The sequence below is a fragment of the Lepus europaeus genome, chromosome X, assembly GCF_033115175.1.
Source record: "Lepus europaeus isolate LE1 chromosome X, mLepTim1.pri, whole genome shotgun sequence".
NCBI lineage: Eukaryota > Metazoa > Chordata > Mammalia > Lagomorpha > Leporidae > Lepus > Lepus europaeus.
In genome coordinates, this window is record NC_084850.1 from 105037713 (window position 1) to 105054926 (window position 17214).

The 17214-nt window shown below is 41.2% G+C and overlaps 1 protein-coding gene across 1 annotated transcript in view; it reads left to right on the plus strand.

The window, feature by feature from the left end:
* EFHC2 (EF-hand domain containing 2) overlaps positions 1–16496 on the plus strand; it is a 185972-nt gene extending 169476 nt beyond the window's left edge. The window contains exon 15 of the mRNA XM_062183581.1: positions 16200–16496. Coding sequence (XP_062039565.1) covers positions 16200–16301 — 102 coding nt within the window. The 3' untranslated portion in view covers positions 16302–16496. The remainder of the gene's footprint in view (positions 1–16199) is intronic.
* The last annotated feature ends 718 nt before the right edge of the window (positions 16497–17214 follow it).

Genomic DNA, 17214 nt, shown 5'->3' on the forward strand with positions numbered 1-17214 from the left:
AGGCTAATTCACTTTCCATGCTGTGCAAACATCTGCTCTGTAAGAGCATGACTTTTCTTATGCAGCTGAATTTTTTTTAATCTCAGTCGCATCCAATTATATGGAAAATAGGATAATAGGTTATAGTTATAAATAGACATAAACACTATTATCAAGGGATTCTGGTAATATCATCATAAGCCACAAAAGCAATTCTCAAATGGTTCTGTGTCAGGAATCCCCAGTGTATCTGTGGCTTTGCACACAGGTTTGCCGTGGGTGAAACAAGAGTATGGGGATGCACATTTCACAGTGGAGCCAAATTTAAAATAAAAAGTCAGTAGAAAAATGCTTGGTTATGGAAAACAAAGTTCATGTGATCAGATGATGCTCTCAACATTGTGGAATTGTCTGAATTCTCTACGATCTCTTTGGACCAATTGTCTTCAAGGAGTGAGTGGGTGGGTGGCGGTTTGTTTGTATTTTAACATGCTCCAGAAATTGATTTTCTTGGGAAAGTCCCTTGATAAAGCAAATGTCATATGGTTGATAGTCTCAAAAAAGGAGGCATTTATTCCTCCCGGTCTCTGCTAACCAGCTCATTCTGGCCTGAGCTGGTCTAGTGCCCTTGAGAGTTCCTCTAGGCATGCATATACTCTGGAGTGTCAAGGGCAGCCTTGGAACTTCCAGATGGGTGGGGAACAGTGGTGGCCTTTGCAGTCAGACAGAACTGGGGTTGAATTCTGCCTCTGCCCCTTATTTAGCTGGGTGACTTTGGGTCAGTCACTTACCTCATTCATTTGTAAATTTAATCCTCCAACAAATCAGGATTTGTGCAGATGCAAAATCAGTACACTGATGATTTGGAGTATGGGTGTGGTACAGCCTGCATGGCTTGCTATGGGATAAGGAGGAAGCTTAGGGGATAGGAAATATTGTCAGGGGAGGTGACACTTGACATTTCAAAGATGAGTAGTAAAACTTAGCAAGGTAGGAAAGTGACAAGGTATGGAAAAAGCATTCCCAACAGAGCTGTCTGGAATGTGGGACAGGCATGGCGCTCGTATAGAACAAAGAGGGATGGACGTGGCTGAAGTGAAGGTGTGGAGGAGGATGACAGCTGGAGATACCTGCAAGGGTGAGATTTCAATATTGGCCTGGAAGATCCAAAGGTCACTGAGGAAACTGGAGTTTGCCTGGCTGAATGGCGAGTGACATGGAGAGAGGGAATCAGGATAAGGAGACCCCACTAGGAGGCTGTTGGTATCCCATCATCACAATGATAACAGCAAGCAGAGAATTCACTGTATGCCAACTACCCTTCTGAGATCTCAGAATCTCTTAGCTCTTTGAATCGTCACAGCAACCCTGTGAGGTTGATACTTTTATTGCTCCCATTTTAGAGATGAGGAAGTCAGAATTTTAACTCATGTCTGTTTTATTGGAAAGAATAAAAATGAAAAGCATCTTTTTAGGTTGATTATCTTTAAAGATACTAGATTCAGTTAACTAAAATCTAAAATTCCATCACAAAAGCCATTCGATGCTATCATTTACCCTGGTAACATTTTTTTCAATTTATCTTTTAAAATTTATTTCATTTATTTGAAAGGCAGAGAGACAGAGATATTTCATCTGCTGGTTCACTCCCCAAATATGTGCAACAGCTGGGACAGGGCCAGGCCAAGGCCAGGATCCAAGAACTCAGTTTGGGTCTTCCATGCTGGTGGCAGGGACCTAGCTACCTGAGACATCACCAATGCCTCCCAGAAGCTGCAACTGGGAGTAGAGCTGGGGCTCAAACCTAGGCACTCTGCCAGGATGAGACATGGCCATCACAAGTATTTTAATCACTATTGCAAATTCCCACCCAGTAATCTTTTAATTTCTTATCCATATGGAATTTTATATATGAAAAGAAAAATTATAGATTTGGTTTATAGTCTACCTTTTCATTTAATGTGATAGTTTGCATATGTCCTGTATTCCCTACCAGACTCTGAATGATACACATACTTGTTTTTACTAGGTAGCAACAGCCTCTTTTGTTATCTTCTATACTTTTTATTCCTCTCTGTCCTCTTTTATTCCATCCAATCCACAACTCAAATGTTTAGCTTCGTGTTGGAGGTTTCATCATTTATTACCAAAAAAAAAAGTCGCATCATATAGGTTTATCTGCAGTCTGCTTTTCTAACTTATTCATGGGAAATTTTCCAGTTTAATATGTGTAGAGCTAAACTATTCTCTATTAGCTGTAATGTGGATATACAGTAATTTATTCACATTTCACTGGGCATTCAAGTTGTTGCAACATTTTTTGCCTCTGAAAACATGTGTTATCTTACTACTTTTTTATTTTCCTGATGACTATTGAGTTTGACTGACATTTAATCATTTGTTCCCTATAACTCTTAGTTAAAAAGACATTTTTCTCCTGACAACCCAGCATGAACATATGAGGGGATTTTTAAAAGTTTGTGGAAATGCACATTATCTTTTAATTCTATTTTTGTGAAAATCTTGAAGCTCCCTCATATAATGAAACAAAGGCTTCCTGAAATAGCACTTCTAACACTATGTGGTACAGTATGATCAATTATTTTCCCTTTCTCTTCCTTTTGTGTTCCTCCCCCAACCCTACCTCTTTCTTTCATTCTGAATGTTGTTTGTAAGCTGTCAGATTGTAAGATTTCATGACCTACAAAATGGTCAGCACCCATTGGAAGAGAAGTTCCTAAAAGGAAGGGCCAAAGATCCACTGTAGTCAGTCCTATGCATTTCCTCAACTCCAGCCTTGTCACCTGGGATAGTTACTGAACCCTGGGACGTTAGAGGGGCAACTTCGAGCAGGACTTATGCTCAAATCCTTGGCTCTTAACAGGGTGGTTTTGTAGGAGTTACTCAATCTTTCAGGTTTCCTCATTTTAAAAATGGAGGTAAGAACAGTTCTCCCTCCCATCTGGGGTTTTCTAAGTATTGAATGTGCATTACAATACCTGTCCTGTAGGAAGGGCTTACATGTTAGCTACTCTTATTGTTTCTAACATAGAGGTGCCTTCCTTCCCTCGAGTCAGGAGGCTGGGCCCTGAGCAGTCCCTGCCAAGGCTGAGATGGGTGATGCTTTCCTTAGTGGTAAGCGTTAGGCAAGTTTTGGCTCAGGAAGGTCACATCAGAAAGAACCTGTACTTCAGCAGTATAGACTCTTCCAGTTGTTACTGATTTCTGGTGAGAAGAACTTCACTCATAGGGTGTCATCAGTTCTGACCAAGTCTAGAACTGTTTCAATCTGCAGGAGACGTTTGTCAGGGGCCATTCCTCTTTTTTTTTAACTTATAAAAACATATTTATTTATTTATTTGTTCATTCATTCAACAGAGAGAGAGAAACAGACAGATACAGAGATCTTCCACCCAGTGGTTACTCCCCAGACACTCTCAATAACCAGGACCGAGTCAAACTGCAACCATGAGCCAGGAATCCGAGCCAGGTCTCTCACATGGGTAGCAGATATCCTAGTACCTGAATCATCTCCTGCTGCCTCCCAGGGTGCACATTAACAGTTTGCTAGAACAGGAAATGGAGCCAGAACAAATCCCAGGTATTCCGTAATGGTGTACCAAATGCCTGAGGGGCCATTCCTTTTTAACCAACTTTTAAAAATTGGTATAAAATGGTGCCTGATCAATAATGAAAACATAACCAGATTCCAGAGTCCACAGCACTCTGGTGTGGCTAAGCTTGTCACTGGTTCATAAAGAGGATGTAAGGTGGCTTGGGAATGTTATCGGTGAGCCTATAATCGCATGTGAGAATACTGAGTGTGAATGGGTTGAACCCAGTGTTGCATAGTTGATACATCTCTGTAGCTAAGGCAGTCCATGAAGGGGGACTCCTCGTAGCTGGGCCACCAAGTCCTTCTTCGAGGGGATTGTGGATGACACATCACAGCCGAGCAAGCGGTCACTCTAGAAGCCCCTGTTGATTGTTCTAAGTGTCAACTGTGGAGCCTGGCAATGTGGAATAGCCTCCTCCTCACCCCTGTTTCTCCATTTCTCCATTGTTGTCTGATCTTCTACCCATGATGGAAACTGATAAGAGTTGTTATGTCAGAAAAGGCTGTGAAGGAATCACACAAGATGTGTAGGTCCCTGGAGCCCAATTGGGCAGAGAAAACTTCTCAGTTATAGTTTGGGGGGGGGGATAGCCAACATTTGAGGTATCTGCCATAGCCAGAAGCCACATCTTGGACTTCAGGGCAAGATCTACCAGATTGTGAAAGTGCCTTACCACTGAGTGTGAAGTAGTAAAATGAAAGTCTTTTGAGAACAGGAATGGCAGGCTGAGGTCCTATGTAGAAGCATGGACCAGTCAGATACACAGGATTCGGAAGCTCCACACTTCCTCCAGGGTGTGAGCTGGACAGACAGGCTGTGGCTAAAGCTACATAGATGCCATAGAGAGCTCTTTAAAAGTTACTGGCACCTGTGACCACTCAGAACCCGCATATCTTTGCTTCTCGGCTGAATGTCATCCTCGGCAGGGTCTCCTTCTCAAGGGCCTCTTGGCTGAGGAAATCTGAAGGCCTCATTATTAGGTTCAACCATAATTATCTCTACATCATTGTTAATGAGTAGGATGAATGTTTTGAGTGGAGATCTGGGATACATTCCCAGTCTAGCCTGATTAGCCACAGTGCATGGGATGGGCAGGGAGGGACCTAAAATCAAGAACAGTACCATGGGGGCCAGCGCTGTGGCGCAGCGGGTTAACGCTCATATGGGCGCCAGTTCTAGTCCCGGCTGCTCCTCTTCCCATCCAGCTCTCTGCTGTGGCCTGGAAAGGCAGTAGAAGATGGCCCAAGTCCTTGGGCCCCTGCACCCACGTGGGAGACCCGGAAGAAGCTCCTGGCTCCTGGCTTTGGATTGGCACAGCTCTGGACATTGTGGCCATCTGTGGAGTGAACCAGTGGATGGAAGACCTCTCTCTCTCTCTGTCTCTACCTCTCTGTAACTCTGTCTTTCAAATAAATAAAAATAAATCTTTAAAAAAAAAAGAACAGTACCACAGACTTCAGCCAACCATTGGCTGAGTAGGAGGATGGTCTGATACACAGGACATGGAATTTGTATCAGGGAGTTCCTTAGCAAGGCATCTCTGTAAAATGGGAACACAGTGATGGGGAATCTAGAAGTTATCATTCAGCAGAGGGAGCTGCTCACCAGAGTCCCAAGCTTTTAGTCTTGGCTAAAGAGACAGAGTAGGCTGAATTCCTGTCCCAGTGAGATCACAGAAGGAAATACAAGGGGTCTTCAAAAAACTCCTTGGAATGTGTATCATGAAAAACATGCATGGGTCTCAAAATTTTTCACCAAAATAAACTTACCTTTTAATTCCATTTTTCCACAAGCCTTTTGAAGTACACTTGCATGCTCAAAGGGGTCCGAAAGATGGAGTTGAAGAAGGGCCTGTTGACAGAGGTCTGGGTAGGGTTCCTGGGAACCTAGCAGGAGAACTGAGCACTCACAGACTAGCAAGGGTGGGGAGCCTTTACCATGCAGAGACTGGAGAAGTAGGGAGGCATTGGTGTTATTGGAGCCAGCAGAGGAGCTGAGGTATCCCTGTCCCCAAACCATGGCCCAGCAGGGAAGGAGCCAGGGCAAGGGGGAATGAAAGTACAACTCTGACCTCTTGTTCCTATTTTCCCATCTCCTAACACTGTTTCCATTGGCTGAACCTGCCCAAAGGCCAGAGAGCAAGGAAGTTCAGGGAGTGATGCCAACCAAAGAGGCCGGCCTCCCAGGATAGAGAGAGGAGGGTAAAAAGGGCAGAGAATGGATCTCGTAGGGCAAATGGAGACTGACCCAGCCCAGCCTGTGACAAGAACAAAGGTTTGAACTCAGGGGAACAAGCCCTATAACCAGGGTGGATTAAGCGACTGCCTGTGACACTAATATCCCACATGAGTGCTGCCCAGTTATTCTACTTCTGATGTATCTCCCTGTTAATGCACCTGGGACAGCAATGGAAAATGGCCCAGGTGCTTGTGTTCCTGCCACCCATGTGGGATACCCAGATGGAGTTCTAGGATCCTAGCTTTGGCCTTGCCCAGCCCCAACTATTGTGACCATTTGGGGTGTGAACTGGTGAATGGAAGATCTCTGTCTCTCTCTCTCTCTCTCTCTGTAACTCTGCCTTTCAAATAAATAATTATATCTGTTTTTTTTTTTTAAAGCTTGGGTCCAAACTGACAGCTCCTGGGACTCACTCTGCTGGATTGCTAGATGTCAGGTTCCATCCCTCAGACTCAGATATGGCCCCTCCATGGGTGATACTATGGTGGTCACAGCTAATAAGAGTAGAGTCCAACAACAAACAGGAAAAATTTTAAAGAGGACTGTGGGATAACTAGTCTAGCTTTGATTAATCCTGCTTCCCTTTCGAGGTGGACAGATATGAGCTGACTGTCACCCATCATGACTGTTGGCTGTGGCCTGTATCTCATGGCCTTGATTCTCCAGGGGGCTCCCTTGGTCATCCCTCTCACTGGCCCTTTGGCAAGCCCTTGGGGCTGCAATGTAACTCTCACTCCATTATCTGACTATCTACGGTCTCAGCGTGTCCCCCTGGCACTGTCATGGCCTGCAGACTCCATTTCCATTCTGTTATGCTTGTTCACAGATGGCAGCTGTAAAACTGGCAGAGTAGGGCCCACTGTTTAGAGCCTGTCTGGTTAATCTCACAAGTCACGTTTTTAAAAATAACATTAAATCGTTTCTCATATAAACTTTATAACTTGAACTGTGTGACTGGCGTCTTATCTTTTGACGTTTCTGAGAAAAATTGGATGTGGCTTTGTTTTATGAGCACTATAACTGCAGAGGCATTAGCAATTGGCACTAAAGTTCTCTTTCACAACAGAATGATATAAACTTTGGCAATGGGAAGGAGCGGGCAGTTGGGTACACCTTGGGATACATCTTGGTACACCCCACTTGCTGAAGATCTCCTTTGGGTAGTTAGCATCTGGATCATCCTGTGACATGTTATTGTTCCGACAGTCTTACAAGAATAAGTATCATTGCCAATTTGGAGATGGGCAGCTGAGATAGAAGCATTCCTAAACATGAAGATTATGTACTCAAAGGCTAGTGCCAACTTTTCAAATAAGCAAGTTATTTCTAATATTTGTGGTTGAACTTAACAGTTGAAATAAAAGATGATTAACCATTCTCATTAGATCTAAACTATAACTGGTAAATGCATGCCAGTTGTCTAAAACAGAGCGATAAACTAGTAGGAAATGATACTTCCTGAATCCATTTTGACCTCCAACATTAGGTGGGATCTGCTTGAATTGTACACATAAGCCTATCACTAAAGCTCAAAAAAAATCCATGTCTCTTTGAAAACATTGCTTGCCCTATATGCAGTTCCAAGAAAAGGTTTTGAAGCAGTACCCATCTTTTTAGCTGTTCTCACACACAGATGACAATTCTGTTGAAACTTCATCTAGGGCAAAGGGAAACAATTGTGTAATATTGGCAAGTCCATCAAGATAGAAATGGATAGGAATATATGCAATTCTCTTGCTTTTATATATGAGCTTTTCCATATGTTATCAGAATGCTCTGATTATCTCAAAAAGCATTTATAAAATCCTCTTTCCAAAAATAATTTCAATTTGATTTGCTAAAATTTAATTGCTTTTATGATTTTGTCAGCCTAATTTGATTATTTCTAAGGTCATGTCAGCCTTATTAAAAGGGAGAAAATCCAAGAAAACCACAATTTCAATACTGTACGCACTACTGAACTTTTCTACAAGCTTATAGATATTTCCCATAGAAACATCCTTTACAGAACAAGTGAAGGGGAGTACCACGATGAAATCACTAACATGACTCTATCAGCCTTGCATTTGGGAGGAATAAAAATAACCTTGTTTCAGTGAAGCATGGAATTTAATTGGCTCCCGATCTTTTCCCCTCATGCATCTGGTGGCCAGTACTACAGTAGAAAATTTTAAACTAGAAGGAGACATAATCCAATTAAATTTCCTTTTAAAAATGTCAAAGCAAATAAATCCAGGGTGCATTAGCTCACACGCAGCTTTGCTATTCTCACTGGGCAGCTGCTGTTTACTGGAGTTTTATCCAGTGCCATCTTTGCTTTCCATTTCAAGGGTGTGTGATTTTACAGATCGGCAGCTATATTTTTTTTCCACCATTGATGAACAAGTAAATTATTGCCAACTTCTTTGACATCTTAAGTGCCTCTAGTGACAGCCAGCTTGGAGATGTCATAGGGCCGGACCCTCATGGAGACAATGATTCCCAGCATTTTAGAATCATGATTTTGTAGTATTAAATTTCACTGCACATTTTCTAGTCCTTCCTTCTTCCAGAGAATGCTGTGAGGCACGTAGTGTTTGTACTTCAGGTTATGTTGAATTTTGTTCTGAGATTTGGATGATGTCTCTTGAGTTATCTGGAATTCACATTGGAGATTCCAGATCCATCCATGATTTGCCAGGAAATTGCTTGATTCCAAGCTATACTGTGACTTTCTTAGGTACGTTCTTAATTTTGATAAATGCAAGATTGCATGCTTTCTCTGACTTCCTCTAGAAGCAGAGTTGGAGCCAATATTTGCATGTAAATCATTTGGAAGATGGGTAGAGAGTAAAAGGAGTACTAGTAAAGGAGTAGAGAGTGAAGAAGAGAAGGGAAGGGAAGGGAAGGGAAGGGAAGGGAAGGGAAGGGAAGGGAAGGGAAGGAGCTACTGAAGCATGTTATTATCAAGCCAATTGCAAATGTGGATGGATGGAGCTTAATGCAGCTGGGAAGCTCTGGGGCCCAGTGGCCAAGGTATACGTCAGAATTAGCCCACCCAAGGTACAAGGGAGTTGCAATATTTCGTATGCACTCCCATTAATCATTATTTGAGGACTGCTCTTGTCATGGAGGAAAGAAAATAATTCCCTGTTGCTTGTGGCTTGCCACAGGGGCAGCCAAAGTGGCCTCAGAGGCTAACAAGAAAGAAGCTGGAGGGCAAAGGAGTTCAGGGACCGGCAGCTGAAAGTCAGGCTGGTGTGTACTGAAGTGGAAAAGGTGAGAAGATAGAAAGTTGCTGGCAGAGCCCACAACACAAAGATAGTTAAGATTCTAGACATGCACTTCCGGGGGCCTGTTTTACAGAGATACAAGCAGGCTTGTCTTCGTCTGGAAGAGAAGGATTGACTTCTGTGGATGAGCTGTCCTGTTTCAGAATTACCATACAGTTATTCTCACTCAAAACTCTCACATGCACTATTGGAAAACCATATGAGCTGGAGTTTGCTTGGCATTTGATAGTGTAGGATTAAAAAAAAAAAGTCAATGAAGACAGAATGTTTTCACTCACTTCCCAGATTTTCATTCTATCACGTATGGAACACTTACAGATTTAGTAGAAAAAATAATTAGGCAGTGGTGGTATGGGGATTTCGTACATTACCAAAACCCTCATCAATTTTCAAAAGGTCTAGCTATGTGATTTCTTTAGGTAGATCCAATTATAGGCAGTATCATGAAGAAGGTGCCTTTCCCTCTACTTTATCGATACCCTCCCCCCAACCCTGTTACCTGAGCCTCTGAAACCTCCCCTGTATCTTACCCTCCTTTGGGTCCCTACTTGTATTCCTTAGTGTATTTTCATCTAGTGCCCACAAAAATCTCCCTAAGACAGCATTGGCAATGGATGGATCCTGGATTCTGTAAGCACTACAAATGTGTCTGTGGCATTTCTCAAAAATTTGGGCAGAAAAGTCACTTCCACCTGGAACCTAGAGCACAGTGACAAAGGCAGTAATCATCAGGGGAAGTGGCACTGATTTGGAAGAAAAACACAAATGAGGCTGTCATAGTCAGGAAGCTGTGTAGAGTCCTGGGGTTTAAAGTGGTCAGGATTTAAAGAAATGGGCAAATTATCTTTTCATCTTAAGTTAACCTTGTTTTCAAATCATATGCATATTTATTTGAGTTTCATTTTGCCCAAATCTGGTTTCTTGCTGATAAATTTTATTCTCTTCTCCAAATTCTCAAGTTGTCATTATTCCAATGTATGTTCTTCTGTTTTTTTCTCTTTTGTCATTAGTAATTAAATCATAATTCCTTGCCTGCACACACACAAACCCACAAACAAAATCAAAACTACTTTTGCCATCTAATAAGCTAAGAGGCTGAATCTTAAACTAGTATTGACCAGTTTCATAAGAAAATGTATTGCTCCAATAATTCCATCATAATTAGATGAGTTGCATGATGTTTTATTCTTTTTGTATTGAAAACTTTTATTTAAAAATACTTACCAGGGAACAGTGGTTTTGAATGCATATATTTGTACTATTCCTCCATAACAAGATTGAATTTAAAATTCCATTTAAGAGCAAAAGTTGCTTTATGTCTTAGAATGAGATTTTTTGAATGTTTATTTTTCAGTGTATTTTTCATCTACTTGAAAGGCATAAAATGACAGAGAGAGAGAGAGAGAGAGAGAGAGAGAGAGAGAGAGATTGATCTTCCATCTACTAGTTCACCCCCAAATGCCTGCAACAGCTGTGGCTGGGCTAGGCTGAAGCCAGGAGCCCAGAACTCCATGTAGATCTCCCACATGGGTGGCAGGGGCCCAAGCTGTTAGACTTCACATTACCAGGGTGCACATTAGCAGGAAGCTGGATGAGAAGCGGAGTAGCCAAGAGTTGAACTGATACTCCAGTATGGGGTGCAAGCATCTCAAGTGGCAACTTAACCCACTGTACCACAACAACCTGCCCTTATGGTGAGATTTTTGAGGATGTGTTAAAAAGTGGAGTTCAATGACCATCAATCTTAACCTTCATTGATTAAGATGTATTATTTGATTTATAAATAATGGTTTACTGCATGTTGGTGTGCAGAAGGACATGTCAGTAATTTCCATGTGATATGAATGGTACAGAACACCCTTCAGTTCAGCTGTCAGCCATCTGAATAGTCATTTTCTTATTCACATTGGTGATTAGTGATTTGTGTTCAACCTCTCACAAATAACATTCTTTTTTTAAAAGATTTAATTAATTAATTAAAAGGCAATGGCAGAGAGACAGAGAAAGAGCTCTTCCATCAACTGATTCATTCCTCAAGTAGCTGCAACAACCAGGTTGGGCCAGGCCAAAGCCAAGAACAAGGAGCACTGTCTGGGTCTCTCACGTGGATGGCAGGGCGCTAAGTACACCTGGGCCATGATCTACTGCCTTCCCAGCTGCATTAACAGGAAGCTGGATCAGAAGCAGAACAGTTGGGACTTGATACAGCAGCACTACTGGCAGCTTAACCTGCTGTACCACAGTGCTGGCCCCAGATAGCGTTAAGAGAGAGGATGAGTGTCATTCAAGAACCACATTTTTTTCTACTTGTTGAAAATGATAGGACTAATTGTAGCTATGTAAGATGAGAGCCATCTACTTTGGAATAGGCCTACCCCCCTGCTTGGTCTTAGAGAGTGGAACAGCAGGGAAGCTCAGCTCTGGAGCCACGCTGCTGGAGTTACCCATCCAGGCTCCTCCACTGGCTGGCGGTTTGACTTTAGACAAACTGCTTAACCCATAGCCCTTCTATGTCTTTTTTTTAATTTTTAAAGCTTTTATTTCATGGATGCAAATTCTATAGATACAGCTTTAGGAATATAGTTATTCTTCCCCCCATTTCCACCCTCCCACCCCCACTCTCATCTCACCTCCTACTCCCTCTCCCATCTCATTCTTCACTAAGATTCATTTTTAATTAACTTTATATACAGAAGACCAACTCTATATTAGGTAAAGATTTCAACAGTTTGTACCCACATACACACACAACATATAAAATACTGTTTGGGAACAAGTTTTGCAGTTAATTCTCATAGTACAGAGGTCCTACATGGAGAATAAGTGCACAGTGACTTCTGTTGTTAATTTAACAAGTAGCATTCTTATTTATGATGTCAGTGATCACCCAAGGCTTTTGCCATTAGCTTTCAATGCTATGGAAGTCTTTTGTGACCACAAACTTCATCAGTATTTAGACAAGCCCATAAGCAAAGTGGAAGTTCTGTCTTCAGAGAAAACTACATCCTTCTTTGATGGCCTCTTTTTTCCACTGGGATCTCACAGAGATCCTTCATGTAGGATATTTTTGTGTCTTGGCTTTCCATGCCTGAAATGTTCTCATAGGCTTTTCAGCCACATCTGAATGCCTTAAGGGCTGATTCTGAGGTCAGAGTGTTACTTAAAGCAATTGTCATTCTATGAATCTGCTGTGTGGACTGCTTCCCATGTTGGACATTCCCTCCTTTTTAATTCTATTATTATTACCAGGACTTGATACTATTTACATGATCTCTTTAACACTTAATCCTATTTATATGTTCACTTTAACACTTGACATGATCACTTTAGCAAATAAGATGGCATTTTTACCACCAATTTTAATGGGTAGCCTTAGAAGTAAGTCTGAGGACTGTGTGCAGAACTATACAGCTTTAAAGTTACAAACTTCCTCCTCCCTTCTCTGATTCCCCCTCTTATTTTTTACTGAGATCTATTTGCAATTAACTTTATATACATATTATTGACTCTCTATGTTAAGTAAAGAGTTCAACATATAGTATCAAGAGAAAATAAAAAATAAATAAAAATAAAAACAAAAAACTGTTCCTCAACAGTCAAGAGGAGGGCTGTTCAAGTCATTGTTTCTCAAAGTATCAATTTCACTTTTACAGCTTTCATTTTAGGTGTGCTATTAGTTCTCACAAATCAGGGAGAACATATAGTATTTCTCCCTTTGGGACTGCAATGCCTTATTTTTATTTTCTGTGTGTAGGTATAATGAACTACCTTTTATGGGTTTTCTGTGATGTCCAGGACCACAGAATGGGAGCTTATTTGGAAATAAGGACTTTGCAAATTTAATTAATTAAAATGAGGTCATACTAGATTAGGGTGAACTCTAAATCCATTGATTGGTATCCTTATAGGAAGGCCATGGAAAGACCCAGAAACACAGAGAACATCACGAAAAGGGATTCCAAATGTTGCCAACAACCAGCAGAAGCTAGGAGAAAGGCATTGAACAAATTCTCTTATGGCCTCTAGAAGGAACCAACTTCATCAGTACTTTGGTTTTGGACTTTTGGCCTTCTAAATGGGGGGGGGGGGAATAGATTTCTGTTGTTTTAAGCAACCTCAGATTGCGGTAATTGTTATGATAGCCCTAAGATACAAATGCAGATGCTGTCAACTATTACTGAATTTAGAATTACTAGAATACTCTTTCCTGTAGTAGTTGACTGAGGTTGCCCTAATGAAGTGCAACAAACTGGGTGGCTGAAAATAGCAGAAGCTGATTATGTCACAGTTCTGGAAGCCAGCAGTCCAAACTCAGTGTCAGTTGGGCCACACTCCCTGCAGAGCCTGTGTGGGAACCCTTCCTTGCCCTTCCTGGCCTTGGGTCTTTGCCAGTAATCTTTGCTGTTCCTTGGCTTGCAGCCCCATCCCTCCCATCTCTGCCTTTGTCATCACATGGCATCCTCCCTGCATCTGTCTTCACATGGCCATCTTCTTCTAAGGACACTGGTCACGTTGGATGAGGGGCCATGCTACCCCAGCGTGCCCTCGTCTCCTTCTCCTATACTTTCCTAATTACATCTGCAGCAACCTTATTTCCAAATAAGATCATATCCTGAAGTACTGGGGCTTCAGACTTCAACATATTCTTTTCAAGGTAGGGCATAATTCAAACCGTAACCTTATGCCCCGGTCTTTTAGCACCGTTTCAGATCAGTCACTGTCTAGGTACTCTATGCTCTCCTGCAGCAAACACTTTCAGATGTTTCTCTTGCTCTCCGGCCCCACCTTCAGTGGTCTTGATGATGGCACCAGTCATCCCTCCCCAGGATTATTGCAGTCACTTCCGAATTGATTTACCTCGTCTGTTTCCTTCTCCATACTACATTCTATAAGTTACCTACTCAATTTCCAATCAGATTTCTGTCATTCTTCTGGACAAGTGACTTCCCCTAACCACAACCTGAAGTATGAACTAGCACAGAAGGCCCAAATTGTAGCCCCAGCTTCTCTTCCATTGCCTTTCTTGCCACTTTGGATCATATGCTCCAAACTACTTATCTTTTAATAGATTTTTTTAAAAAAATCTATTTGAGAGGCAGAGAGAGAAAGAGAAAGCTCCATCTTCTGATTCAATACTCAAATGCCCACAATGGCCAGGCTGAACCAAAGCCAAGAGCCAGAACACAATCCAAGTATCCTGTGTGGGTGACAGGAACCCAACTACTTGAGCCAATACCACTGTCTCCCAGGGTCTGCATTAGCAGGAAGCTGGAGTCAGGAACCAGAACCAGGATTTGAAACCAGATACTCCAGAATATGACACAAGTGTCTTAACTGCTAGGCCAAATACTCATCTTCCCCTCCTCCCCCCTTTAGTAGGTTCTAAGGTCTCCAGATCTTTGCTTCAGGTATTCCCTACACCTGAGACAGTCTTCGCCACTTAAATCCCCTGCTGCTCCTCATTCCATAAGGCCCAACTAAAACATCCCTTATTCAACTTGCTTCAGAAATTCTACCAGAGAATTATTGAGCATTTTCCTGTACTTCTGTGACCTTGTGACTCTGGATACTAATGTAGCATTAATAAAGATATAGAACCACTTATATAAAAGAATTAACTTTGGGAGTAGACATATAAGCAATCACAGTTATGGATTCTGTTGATATTAATTGACCATGGCAGCATATACAAAGAGTTTGTGTGTGCATGAATGTGTATATATACATATGAGTATACTACACAAAGTGTGTGTACATATACATATGAAGGTACTTCCAAAAATTTGTGGAAAAATAAGTTTGGAAGCAAAATTTTTGAAATCCATGCACAGATGTTCATAATATGCATTTTCCATAGCCTTTTTGAAGACTCCTTCATGCATACATGTGAAGGTACTTCAAAATGTTTACAAGAAATGTTCATTGTGTTTTAATTCCATTTTTCTGCAAACTTCTTGAAGTATTTCTCATATATATATATTTATACATACACACACACATATATATGAATATATATAAAGTAATTTACCACCAGGAGAATGCTGTGAGTCATCCCATGCTCTGTGTTCATGTTTAATTGAAGAATGTAACCAAGCTGCCAGTATAGCTACCAGTTTGAATTTTAAAAATTGAGTTTTTGCAGCAGGCTTTGGGACTGGTGATTAAGCTACCAGTTAGGATCCCTACAACCCATATTGGAGTGCCTAGGTTCAAGTCCTGGCTCCACTCCTCCTTCCAGCTTCCTGCTGATATGCACCTTGGAAGGCAATAGGTGATGACTCAAATAGTTGGGTCCCTGCTGCCCTCAATGTGAGAGATTGAGATTGAGTTCCTAGCTCCCAGCTTCTGCTCAGTCCAACCCCAGCTGTTGTAAGCATCTAGGGCTCAACCCACTCAATTTGAGCTCTCTTCTCTTTTACTCCCTTTGCCTCATAAATAAAAATAAACAATTCATAATAAACTTTTAATAAAGTATAGGAGGAGCTACCACTGCAGTAATGCTGCCTAACAGACAACTCTGAAAATGTCACTGGTTTCACAATAAGACTCATTTATTTTTCTTGTTCACGGGCCTGTAGGTTGCCGAGCTTGGCTGGCTGCAGCGAGATTGGGCTCCAGGCTGCAAGTTGGGCCTGGTCTGTTCCATCTCTGTCATTCTAGGACCCTCTGTATCCTGGGCCATGTTCTTCCCGTAGTGATGGCAGAGGCACAGAGGGCCAGGCCAAATCATGTTGGTACATTAGAACCTCCATCTGTGATGTATGTGCTAACAGGGCATAGGCCCAAGTGAGGCATGTGGCCAAGCCCAGATCAAAAGGACAGGAAACAACACTGTCCTACTCCATGGGAGATTTTACAAGGTCTATGGCGAGAGCATGGACATGTAATTCTAATATGGAGAATGAGCAAAGAATAGAGAACAAGAAGCCAGTCTACCACAAAGTCTTTACAATCCTGAAGTATTCAGTAGAAATTTCTGCTTTGAAAATAGTGTTTGCCAAAAGCTTATATAAAGTCAAGGAACAATTTATTGTTGCATTTTTGAAACTGTGCTTTGAAATGTGGTTCTAATTATATCCATCTTTTTCCCTAGGTATGTGAAGATGTTTGGCTCGGGATGCCGTCACCTATTCCTGCAAAATGCATTCAGTACTTAACCCTTTTGAAGGATTTGTATGGCTTAGAGGAGGAATAAGCATGGCAGCTTTGGCCACCTCTCTGATTTACTGCTCTAATTTTGCTGAGTTTATTTTAGTAGATATAATTTCATTAAAAACAAAAAAGGAACAAGGTTCATACTGAATGGAAATCCATAAACCACAATTAATCTTTTGTCACTTTAGTTTTTCAGAACATCCTATTCTATTGCTGATGTACCAGAACTATTAAAAATGCCATTCAATGTCGAATATTTTTATTATATGTATGATTTATTAATAACAATGAATCTTATGATAATTTTCCATCTAGCATAATTTGATTCATTATGGTACAAAAAGAAAATGACTTTTAATGGCTATACTCAACAATGTAAAACCAAATTATATCAGAGCAGTAAATTGTGATTCTATTAAATATTTTTGAAATCTTTTTGACATGTGTTTATTATATAATTTTTATCAAAGTAATCCTTAGACTTCTCTAGAGTCAATGTATTTATTTTCTGAAATTAAATTTATAGAAATAAAAGGAATCCCCCAATGCACACACAGATACACACACACACAAATTGGGAAAAGAAATTGAAATATGCAGTGTTTATATTTTTAATGTTCTTTTTATGTTCAAAGTCAGTCTTTTAGCTTAGGAATATATGCATGTGAATATAATTATAGTATGACCAAAAATGTATTATGCCTAAAATATTTAGGGATATGAATGCTGACGAATTTGAGAGATTTTTTTTCTGGTCCATTTTATACACACCCCACGCACCACCCTAGAGGTAGAAATATCCTAAAGCTATAACATTTTCCCCCCTGCATCTCTCCAGTTCTATTTTTATTTTTCTTCAGCAGCACTCTTTTCATGGAGTGTACATTCGATTAAGACACATAGCCACGGACCTCCAGGCAGTCACTGTAAAAAGTCTATCCCAATTCCCCCTC